Source organism: Herpailurus yagouaroundi, unplaced genomic scaffold (genome assembly GCF_014898765.1).
Source record: "Herpailurus yagouaroundi ecotype Mexico unplaced genomic scaffold, PumYag 189, whole genome shotgun sequence".
Classification (NCBI taxonomy): Eukaryota; Metazoa; Chordata; class Mammalia; order Carnivora; family Felidae; genus Herpailurus; species Herpailurus yagouaroundi.
Window position 1 is genome coordinate 13762961 of NW_024412420.1, and position 12422 is coordinate 13775382.

Genomic DNA, 12422 nt, shown 5'->3' on the forward strand with positions numbered 1-12422 from the left:
TATAAGATTTATCTTGAGGATAAATTAATGAAGATCAACACATGTGGAAGTAACTTTCATACAAGTGTGATGTATGTTATTACTAAACAAGGATAATTGAAATGTAAAGGGGAAACAGCAATCGATAAACATGCATATTTACCAGGCCAATGAGAACTTGTGTCATATAATATTAGGAAAGTTTTATAGGGCTGTGCTGCCTTTTCCTTCTTAATGTTTTAAAATCTATAAGGGATTACTGAGGAAGAAAGTTGAGGAAAGTCGTATGTACCAATACTTCAAATTTTAGAAAGAATAGAATTTACTAAACTTTTATGTTTTCAAATTAGTCCAGAAAAAGAGAATGGCTCAAGAATGTACTTTGGTCACTTCAACAGTTTTGGGCAGACACATGAAGTCTTAGGAATGAGAATCATTTCATCACATTCTACGGAAGGGATGACTTATGCCCTAAGACCTGGGTGAAGGGGAAGAGTAAAATAAACTGATGACAGAACTGGTTCTTTACGCTTACCACCTGCACTTTCTGTCTGCTGAAAGGATAAAGGAAGTGAAACTAAAACAGCAAATGGTAGGTAGGGTATGTATTTATATGGTTGTGTGAATGTGTGTGTAACATATATCCACACAAATATCTATGGAGTGTATCTCTGTGTATCTGTGTGTACAAACAGAATCTGAAGATGCCTAAGAACAGTTTCTTCCTATCACGGTAAGGTGATGGTTTCATGTTCACAACAGTTGTATAAGCTCTTCCTGTCAGGCCAAATATTTTGGTTTCATAAATGAAATTAGGCAAATTCTATAGTAACTATGACAGTCAGAATTAAAAGGAAGGGGTGATCAGAATTAAAAGGAATGTCATTCCTTTAACTCAGTCTTCAGGAGCCTCCTGAGCAGATCATTATCGGAACCATCCCTTAAGGGCTTGAAAGGGGAGGTTGCTTCACTTGCACAAAATATGGCCCTTTATGTGTCACCTTTAAACTAAACAATCACTATGCTCTCAAGTTTCAGGTAATCAAACAAGAGAAGGGTATAATGAGAAGAAGTTTTAGTAAAAACAAGGAAAGCCCTCATCAACTCTTTTTCATTGCAACGAGAGGCTCTCATTCCAAGGCAACACATATATGTAATTTTCCAGGCAAGAGAGAAAAGCTAAATATGTACTGTCAATGTTGTAGGAACCTGAGTGGTTTCAGCAAATTCTCTGAGCAAAATGCAGGGGTTTGGGGATAGACACAAAAAAAGCTGATAGTCTAAACAAGCCAAATGTGAACTACGAATACTACTTGGAAATTAAAAATTTAAAGAGTACATTTTGCTTGTCATCTGTTTGGATCAGTGGTTCCCAACAGTTATGACCCAATGATAGATGTTAATTGATCTGACTGCAATTAATTTACCAAAAATATTTTAAGTACTGAAGTTTGTGAATAATTCACTTTGAAAAGAAAAAAAGAAAAGGGGTGGAGTTACAGTTAGCTTATTTGGAAGTCTGCAAGAGCTACCTTCTACATTATCTCTGTTAAAACCCTCAGGAGTGACTATTGTTAAACATGCAAAGAATCATCTGTGTGTTTACAGCGTCCCCAGGATTGAAGTAGAATAAATAACCACTGGTCTTGATGACTAAAGCTCTTACAATATTACTGATATGAATTACTAATACAAAAGAATTGTGGGAAGGACTGCTTACTAAACAAGTCTGCAAGTTCAAAGTCACCAGTTCAGGACAGTGTGCACCTATGTACTTGAGAGCTTCGTCTTCTAGCTAGAAAGATTAAAAAGAGAAAATATGATTACTAACATTGTTTCAAGGGATAAAGATTTAGGAATGTATACATTCATTAATACATTCTAAATACAGCCAACCAAATTTCAAAGAACAATGAATCAGAAACAATGACCTGTGATCACAGAAAGGTGGACTTCATATCATTAGTATGGTTATCAGTATTTTTCATCAGTTCCAACCACATCAAATTCATATGATCACCAAATCAAGGAAAAGATAAAATAAACACTGCCTAATGTTTATGGATTTTTCTTCTGATAAATTAAATATGCCTCACAGCATTTTGTTCAGGGATTATGAAGCTAAAATAATTTTCACACTTCTATGCTTCCTATATAAAGTTTTTTAAAAACAAACTTTTTGGGAGCAGGAGCTGAGAAAGGAATCCGGTTTATCTGCTGCTGGAAGATCAGTGCCATGTGTACAGTGCTGAGAACAGATGGCAAGTAATTGATTATAATGTATAATGGTGCATTCCAATCAATATTTTCCAGGATTCCATAAATAACCAGAAGCTCAAGCTGTTGTTTCAAGGCAGTCTCACTTTCAACGCTCTGTTTCAAACAATGGAACTCGTCCCATCATGGTCAAAGAGTAAGGGCACTTTTAACGGCATCCAAGGTATGGTTTCAGTAAGCATTAGTAAAATAATTTCTTAAGAGCCTAGCCTTACTTTGTCAATCACTTCTAAACTCACTTTTGATTATTTCCTTCCAGACACTGCCATGTCAATTCCTTATTTTTTTCCACAGTAAAATATGAAGATAGCAAAAATTTTTAATGACAAAATATGTTGGGATTTGTAATGTGACTGGCAGGAAGTAAACATCAACGCTATAAAATGTAGGTTCTGTATATTTGGCACATTTAACCTGGTAGTTAAACAACCAGCGAAATTGCTAACTAAGCTGGCTTCCTTGCCTCTCCAGTTTAAGGTCTCAGACAATGACAACATGGCAAGTTTCCTTTTCAGATTAAGTTGCAAGAGACCCTTCTTGCCTGAGGTGGATGCGTGGTGTGATTTTTTCTCCTCATCTTGCCTCCCCTCATAAATTTCTTTGGTCAGATGTTAAGTCTTAGGTTTTTTTACTCTAAGGAAAACATTTTAGTATTTGGTAAGTATGTATCTTTGGCCAATAATATACAACTACATGTTCCTCAAGCCAATATCTTTGGACTGCCTACAAAGTCCATGGTTCTTCTAACATTCACAAGCACTACATGGAGTATTACCTGTGTGCAGCCTTTTAAGAATAAGGCCTTGAGACCCCCACAGCCTCTCACTAGTGCTTGGATGCCATCCTTGGTTACTTGGTCACACCAGGAAATGTTTAATTGCTCCAACAGTGGACATCCCTCACTTAGGACAAAACAAAATGAAACAAACATATGACTAAACCCAATTCCAAAGGTACCAAAGTCTCATTTTATTGGCTATTTAGTCAGGGAATGGCTACAGTCCCATGTTCTCCCCTAAGAATATATTTACTTAACATAGATTTAGAATATAGTCAACCAACAACAACAACAACAACAACAACAACAACAAAAACAACAAAGCATATTTATCAACACTTGTGGTGTTCACGTGGGACTATATCACTACAGGGGCTCTCTTAAATCCAGCTAAACTAGTAAGCACAAAGCACAATATTGTTTTTCAGATATGTTAGACCGTTATGGAGGTTCATCCTGTCCAAACATATTCTTTTTGCACTTATCACATCTTTAAAAGATCTGGAAAGTAAATGGGAATTAAGTGACCTGTTCAAGTTAACAGAGTAATTAGTGAAGAGTTTAGATTCAGATTCTTTATCAAATAATTCTATTACTTATCAAAGTAATAATGAGGATATTTACATTTTTATGTAAAAAATACAAAAGATCTATAAATTTTCCTTATCTGTGAAGTATCTGGAGTACTGCTTCCACAGGCTGAATTTAGGATATATTGTGTTCGATCTCTGCCTTATATCAAATATTAGTTTCGTCTTTCATTTCTCACTTGAACTATGGAAGAATCTCAAGTTCTAGGCCATTCTTAGGAAAATACTGCTTTAATTGTTTTATAAAACGAAGGCAGAGGATCTTGGTTCAAGTTCATTCTTCAGCATTAAATAGTGTGACTTCAGGCAAGTCACTTTAGGAAACCGGCCTGAACTCCTCTTAATCTAAGATCAGCCATAGCCCCTCCTATGTTCTCCTCAAATGGATGCACTCACTTGTATAACAGAACTTATCATACTGTTTATTTTTTTCTCCCACTAGGCTCTGAGCAGCTTAAGGGCAGCAACGATACCTTATTTACTTACATCTTATGGTTAAATCACAGTACCTGGCATTAAAAAATGTTTTAAGACTTTCTTAACTATGAAGTGTGTGTCCTATCTGCCCCACAAGGTTTTGAAATAAATGAAATCATTTATGTGAAAATATTTTGTAAACTTTAAGTGTTGTTATATTATCCTATTTATCATTCTACATGGCAAATGGCTTTAAATGCATATATTCAATATTCATAAGGAAAAGTCTAGAGGAAGTCATATTTTTAGATTACTTACACTCAACTAAATCTACATTTCTTTTAATAGCTTAATTTTTACTATTCATGAACATAACCAATACATGGGGCTATAATTATTTATAAAAGGCTGATAAAAAAGTAGTTACAAAGAGAATGAGCATTTCACCTTCCTTCTAAGGTACATTTTCTGTAATGTACTTTAAAAATACATTAACATTAAAACAAAACTTATCAAGCGCTTACTGTATGCCAGAAACTCTGCTAAGCGCTTTATATATATTTGGTTGGACTATATGAGGCCGTCATTTTTATAAGACAAAAGTTGTTAAATACTGGCAACTTTACACGATTTGGCCTAATACTATCAAATAATAATACTGTTTAATCCTAACAGCACTATGAGATAGAAAGGAACAACTCAGGAGGGTTGTATTTGTTTGAAGTACTTGGTTAATCACCTGGCTCCAGAGTGCTGCTTTAATCACTAAGCCACTAAGCTATAATGATATGTGGCATTTGGGGGGGGGGGCGGCGGTCAAGCCCTCATAAAAATCAAATCATTCATGTAGAAGTTGTGCCAGTCTGTTCAGAAATCCTAGTTACCTCTAGTCATTTCACCTGGATGTGTCCTGTAATTTGGGCAAGTGATAAAACAAAAAATCTATTCTGAACTATAGTACATATCCATAAAACATAGTTTCCTTCAATTCCAATTTAATTCAGTTATTTGAAATAAAAAATAAGTATATTTGTTCTGATTATTGGACATTCTTGGTAGAAGACATTTACCTCAGAGCTTTAAGAGACATGTTTGTTATTGATGTACAGGAAGCCAAGTCAAGGTGCCTGAGTTTGGAACAGAACTTGCTAAGGCTAGTACATGTACTGAAAAATGGAAAAAGGAGAAAATAATGAATAAATAGGAACGCATCTTTAGTAAATCATGCACGATTCTCATTAAACATGTGTCTGTACATAAGAACTATAAAATTTCCATACCCCAAATAAAAGCAGCTGTAAATCCTGGGATCTTTCATGCTGAGGAAGAGGCAGGTGCCATTCGCAAAGAAGAAAGGCTGTGCTGTGTATGAGCGTTTGCATGAGGGGATCATGGTGCTTGATTCTCATTTGGAAATGTTTAACAGCAAACTACTCTGTGCTGATAAGAGACCTATATGCATTTTGCAAATACAGAAATACCAGAAAGCTAGCTAGTACTTGCCAGCAAGTGGTGCAACATGAAGACTGAAAGCTGTCTCTGCTCTTTCACTTAAATCTCTGCTTAAGATAACCTTTTACATGGCAGTATGAAATGGCTGGATTTTTGCAAATGTAAAGGACCAGTATTGGGCTCAAACAAGCTAAGTTATGTAATATTATTACCTACTTGCCTTTATGTTTTTTTGAAAAAGTAATCTCTTCCCTCAATGTGGGGCTTGACCTCATGACCCTCAGATCAAGAGTCACATGTTCTACTGACTGACCAGCCAGGTGCCCCTTTATGAATTTCTCCCCCCCCCTTTATGAATTTCTTAAAGGCTCTTTTTCCACAGTATTCAAGTTCTCAGTTTAATTTTTCTAACTTCTTATGGAAAATTTCAAATATACACAAGAGTGAATACAGAATGCACTTGTACCATCGTTAAGCTTTGACATTTATTAACATTCTACTATTTCTATTTCATCTATTTTCCTCTGCTTTTTGTTTCAGTATTTTAAAGTAAATCCCAGGGGCGCCTGGGTGGCTCAGTCGGTTAAGCAGTCCGACTTCGGCTCAGGTCATGATCTCACGGTCTGTGAGTTCGAGCCCCGCATCGGGCTCTGTGCTGACAGCTCAGAGACTGGAACCTGTTTCAGATTCTGTGTCTCCCTCTCTCTTTGACCCTTCCCTGTTCATGCTGTCTCTCTCTGTCTCAAAAATAAATAAACGTTTAAAAAAAATTTTAAAATTAAAGCAAATCCCAGACTATTTCACCTGTAAATATTTCAGGGCATCTTTCTAACGGATAATGACTTTAATTCCTTAGTATCTGATAACCTGACTGTCCAAGTTTCCCTAATTGTCTTATAAATGCCTTCGTCAACGTGACCTGTTCAAATTAGGACCCAAATAAGAGTTGTACATTCTATTTGGCAGATATGTGTCTTAGGTCTTTGTATGGACCTGTGTTTCCATTTTTTCCGGGTAGATGCCTAGGATTAGCATTGCTAGGTCCTACACTATGCTTATGTTTGACTTTTTAAGAAACCACCACACTATTTTCCAAAGTGGCTGTACTATTTTACATTTCTACCAGCAATGCATGAATGCCCCAGTTTCTCCACATCTTTGCCAATACTTGGCACTCTCTTTTTCATTATAGTCATGTTAGGGGGTATGGATTGTAATCCCACTGTGGTTTTATTGTGCAATTGTGCAACAAACACCCTTTCCTGTGCTTATTAGCCATTCATCTCTTTCCTTGGTGAAAATCTACCCAAATGTTTAGCCCAATCTTTAACTGGATTGCCTTATTATTGATTGTAAGAGTTCTCTGTATACTTTTAATACAGGTGTTTAATTTCTTTCAGTAATGTTTTGCTGTTTTCAAGCACTTCTTTTAGAATTATGTTATCTGTGAATAAACACGGTCTACTTCTTTCCTGTCAGTTTTCTTTCCTTCCTTCCTTCCTTCCTTCCTTCCTTCCTTCCTTCCTTCCTTCCTTCCTTTCTTTCTTTCTTTCTTTCTTTCTTTCTTTCTTTTCTTTCTTTCTTGTTCTTCTTTCAAGCTTACTGCATTGGCTAGAACCTCCAACAGAATGTTGGCAGAAATGGTGACATGGAACATCTTTACCTTGGTCTTGACCTTAGGGTAAAGTCTTTCATCATTAAGTATGATGTTAGCAGCAGGTTTTTCATAGATGGTTTTGATCAGATTGAGTAAACTCCCTTCTATTTCTAGTTTGTTGAGAATTTTTTTTATCACAAATAGGTGTTGGATTTGCCATGTATTTTTTTTCTGTATCCGATGATGTATTAATTATCTACTATTACTTAACAAATTACTCCCCAAACCGAGCAGCTTAAAACAACATTTATTATCGCATGGTTTTTGTGGGTCAGGAATACAGGCACAGGCAGCTTTAGCAGGGTGCCTCTGACTCAGGATGTCTCACAGGCTGCAATTAAGGTCTTGGTCACAGTTGCATTCATCTCAAAGGTTAACTGGGTGCAAATTCCGTTCCAAGCTTATTTTAGGTGGCTGTTGGCAGACCTCAGCAGATCCAATTCCAAGCTCACTCATTTGGTTTTTGATAGGTTTCAGGTCCTTGCTGGCTGCTGGCCACACCTTAAGTTCCTTGCTACATGGACCTCTCCACAGAGCTACTCACAACAGGGCAGGCTGCTTCCTCCAGAGCCACAGCCCTGAGAGAAAGCAGAGCAAGACAGAATCACACTCTTTGGTACTTAACCTCCAAAGTGACATCCAATCTCTTTTGCAGTATTCTATTGTTAGAAATGAGTCACTAGGTCCAGTCCACGTTCATGGGGAAAGATTACATAAGGGTGTGAGTACTAGGAGTCAGGGGTTATTTGGGGGCCATTTTAGAGGCCACCACACACTGAGTGATCATGTAGTTCCTGTCCTTTATTCCAAGGGGCAGTAAATCTCACCAGCTGCCTGTTTTTATATGGCTCACAAGTCAAGAATGGTTTTGATGTTTTCAAAGGGTTGAAAAAAATTTTTCAAAGATCTTGTGACATGTGAAACTTACCTGAAATTCAAATCTCATTGTACAGAAATAAAGCTTTATTGGAGCACACTATGCTTAATTGTTTATGTATACTCTATGGCTGCCTTTGTAAAACATATTGGCAGGGTTGGGTGCTGTGACAGAGACTGTATGGCCAATGAAGCCCTAAAAATATTTCCTTATCTGGCCCTGTTCAGAAAGTCTACTGACCTCTACTTTATTCTACTAATTATTATGAGATATTATATTTAATTGATTTTCAGATATTAAGCCACACTTGTATTTCTGGGGTAAATCCCGCTTGGTTATGATTCCAAATCCTTTCTTATGTTGCTGGATTTAGTTTGCTAAAATTCTGTCAAGTATTTTTGTGGCTCTGTTTCTGAGAAAGAACAATTAGTAGATTTCCTTTTATTGTGATGTCTTTGGTATCAGAAAAATACTGGCCTCATAAAATGAGTTATGAAATACTTCCTATTTCATTTTATGAATCAGTTTGAAAACTGCTATTATTTCTTCTGTAAATATTTTTTAATGTTTATTTTTTTATTTATTTTGGGGGGTGGAGGAAGGAGAAGGAGAGAAGGAGAGAGGGAGAGAGAATCCCAAGCAGTCTCCACGATTAGCATGGAACCCAACGTGGGGCTAGATCTCACCACTGTGAGACCATGACCTAAGCCGAAATCAAGAATCAGATGCTTAACCAAATGAGCCATCCAGGTGCCCCTCTTCTTTAAATATTTGATGGAATTCACCAGTGAAGACATCTGGGCCTGGGCTTTTCTTTATGGGATTCTTTTCAATTATTCACTGAACTTACTTGTTACTGATCTATTCAGATTGTCTTAATCTGTCTTTTGGGTACAATATTTAGTGCTCTCCTTGATAATCTAGGTCTTCTCTTTTATTTTCTTCGTCTGAGTCTGTCAATTTGGGGTTTTTTTTCCCCCCAAGAAACCAGCTTTTGGTTTCAGTACTGTTTTTGTTTCCTATTTTGTTGATATCTCATCTAATTTTTTAAAAAGTAATCTCTGTACTCAATGTGGGGCTTGAACTCACCACCCCGAGGTCAAGAGTCACATGCTCTATCAGCTGAGCCAGCGATGAACCCCTAGATCCTCTATTTTAAACCTTTCTTTTCTAACATAAGCATTTGAAACTACATTTTTCTCTAAAGTATTGCCTTTGGAAGAGCCCACAAGTTTCAAATATTGTTTTCATTATCACACAGCAAAACATATTTTCTAGTTTTCTTTGTAATCTAATCTTAGACCCATGTTCTCTTTTTTTTTTCCAATATATGAAATTTATTGTCAAATTGGTTTCCATACAACACTCAGTGCTCATCCCAAAAGGTGCCCTCCTCAATACCCATCACCCACCCTCCCCTCCCTCCCACCCCCCATCAACCCTCAGTTTGTTCTCAGTTTTTAAGAGTCTCTTATGCTTTGGCTCTCTCCCACTCTAACCTCTTTTTTTTTTTTTTTTTCTTCCCCTCCCCCATGGACTTCTGTTAAGTTTCTCAGGATCCACATAAGAGTGGAAACATATGGTATCTGTCTTTCTCTGTATGGCTTATTTCACTTAACGTAACACTCTCCAGTTCCAACCACGTTGCTACAAAGGGCCATATTTCATTCTTTCTCATTGCCACATAGTACTCCATTGTGTATATAAACCTAAATGTCCATCAACTGATGAATGGATAAAGAAATTGTGGACCCATGTTATTCTGAAGGATAATATTTAACTTTCAAAATTTCAAGAAATGTTACTCATTTCTACTTTAATTCTGTTGAGGACATGGCACTACACTCACTATGATTTCAATCCTAAATTCACTGAAAAAATTTTTATGGTCCATTATTTGGTGTGTCTCACTAAATATTCTAAGTGCACTTGAAAAAGAACACTTACTCTGATGCTTTCTGGTATAGCATTCTGTTTAAGTGTCAATTAGGACAAGTTCATTGACAGTGTTGCTCAAGTCTTCTAGAGCTTTACTGTTTTTTGGTCTACTTGATTTGTCATTTACTTTCTAGTATCTTTTCCATCTACACTTTTCCTGAAGTTTACATCATCTCATGTTACTAACCATTCCAAGTTTCCTGTGATTAGTGATTGTAATAGTATATCCTCTCTCATCCTTTTACTTCAATCTCCATATTAAGTTTTTGCACAAATTCTTGAGCATGTTTGTACTTGCTATTTTTAAACCCTTTTTATTGGTCAATTTTATAAGCTCTGTCATTTCTGGACCTGTTACTATTGACTGGTTTTTCTTCTGGTATCATTTCATGCTTTTTTGCATGTCTTGTAATTTTCATTGAATGCTGGAAATTCTGTATGCTGAGTGTCTAGGCTTTGTTGTCTTTATTTTTAAAGTTTATTTATTTTGAGAGAGACAGAGGGAGAGAGGGAGAGAGCATTCCAATGCAGGGCTTGATCTCAAAACCATGAAATCATGACCTGAGCCAAAATCAAGGGCTGGACACTTAACCACTGAGCTACCCAGGCACCCCATGCTTTGTTGTCTTCTTTAAAAGAATGTTAACTTGGCAGGCAGCTAAATTAGGTATGGATCAATTTGACCCTGAATTTTTTCTTTTAACCTTTACTGGGACAGGTCCAGTCTAGCTTTAGTACAAAGGTGTGACCTTTCTGAAGTCTCTATTAAATACCCCAAGGTATTCAATGAACATTCTTCATTTTGAACTTCTCTCAGCCTTACCTAAGCTCTGGCAATTTCTCAGTTTACAGTTTCCTGGTAATTGTTCCTTCCTTTTAGATGTTTTCTACCCAGCTTTGTGGGGTCTCAATATGTCCATTTATAGCTTACTATTCAGCCAGATCAATGTAGATTTCTTTTTTTTAATTTAAAAAAATTTTTTTTAATGTTTATTTATTTTTGAGACAGAGAGAGACAGAGCATGAATGGGGGAAGGGCAGAGAGAGAGGGAGACACAGGATCGGAAGCAGGATCCAGGCTCTGAGCCATCAGCCCAGAGCCCGACGCGGGGCTCGAACTCACGAACCGTGAGATCGTGACCTGAGCCGAAGTCGGACGCTCAACCGACTGAGCCACCCAGGCGCCCCAATGTAGATTTCTGTAGCCTTTTTGAGTAGTTCTCCCATCTTAAGAAAAAAATTCCAGCTACTTTTGTCTTCCTGAACCCTGATCTCTTATTCTTCAAATCAGCCAGAACCTTGTTCTCTGTTTGGGTTCTGGAAAACACCACCAGGCAGAAAGCCAGGGTGGTCGTAGGGCTCACCTAATTGCTCAGTCCTGTGCTGCATATTGTCCAACATCTGAAACTGGTTCTTTGATATGTTTTGTACAGTTTTACAGTTGTTTATGGCAGGAGGGCATTTATTGTCATGGCAGAAGCAGAAGTCTCCATTTTTGCTTTTTAAAGTTTGTGTCTTTTTTCTTATATATGATGCTTAAAATATTGTGTTTCTGAAGTCACTAGAAGCAGCAAAAATCTGAACTGGCCAGTGGTTATTTGATGATTTTAAGATATTAAGTTTTTTTATAGGAGTGATAAAATTAACATGCTTATGTTAAAAGCTTTTATCTTTTAGAAATATATGCTTACAGATTAAAATAATATGATGTCTAGGACTTTTTTCAAAGTAAGAAAAATTTGGGGATATAGATGAAACAAGACTGACCATCAAATGGTAATTTCTCAATTATCAATTTGAAGGTGGGTGATGTGTTCAGTACACTGTTTTGTCTACTTTCGTATATATTTAAAACTTTTCGGGGCGCCTGGGTGGCGCAGTCGGTTAAGCGTCCGACTTCAGCCAGGTCACGATCTTGCGGTCCGGGAGTTCGAGCCCCGCGTCGGGCTCTGGGCTGACGGCTCAGAGCCTGGAGCCTGTTTCCGATTCTGTGTCTCCCTCTCTCTCTGCCCCTCCCCTGTTCATGCTCTGTCTCTCTCTGTCCCAAAAATAAATAAATGTTGAAAAAAAAAAAAACTTTTCATAAGAAATAAAAATCAGGGCACTGGAGTGGCTCAATCGGTTAAGCATTTATCTGACTCTTGATTTTGGCTCAGGTCATGATTGTACAGTTCACTTTGTGGGTTTGAGCCCCGCATTGGGCTCTGCATGGAGTGTAGAGCCTGCTTGGGATTCTCTCTCTCTGCCCCTCTCCACTGTGCTCTCTTTGTCTCTCTCTCAAAATAAATAAATAAAACTTAAAAAAAAAAAAAAAAGAGGGGCGCCTGGGTGGCTTAATCAGTTAAGCATCCAACTTCAGCTCAGGTCATCTCACGGTTTGTGAGTTCAAGTGCCACTGTCGACACACAGACCATATGTCTCCCTCTTTCTCTGCCCCTCCCAGCTTGTGCACTCTCT

The 12422-nt window shown here is 37.3% G+C and overlaps 1 protein-coding gene across 5 annotated transcripts in view; it reads right to left on the minus strand.

The window, feature by feature from the left end:
- The window catches only part of FBXL20 (F-box and leucine rich repeat protein 20), a 97646-nt gene that overhangs the window by 10097 nt on the left and 75127 nt on the right, over positions 1 to 12422 (minus strand). For 4 of the 5 annotated variants that reach the window (XM_040497380.1, XM_040497381.1, XM_040497385.1 and 1 more), the window contains exons 7-9: positions 5112 to 5207; positions 3032 to 3158; positions 1700 to 1774 (exon numbers count right to left, since the gene is read on the minus strand). In XM_040497380.1, coding sequence (XP_040353314.1) covers positions 1700 to 1774; positions 3032 to 3158; positions 5112 to 5207 — 298 coding nt within the window. Of the gene's footprint in view, positions 1 to 1699; positions 1775 to 3031; positions 3159 to 5111; positions 5208 to 5321; positions 5494 to 12422 lie in introns of all 5 variants that reach the window. The other variant, XM_040497384.1, reaches the window with a different exon arrangement.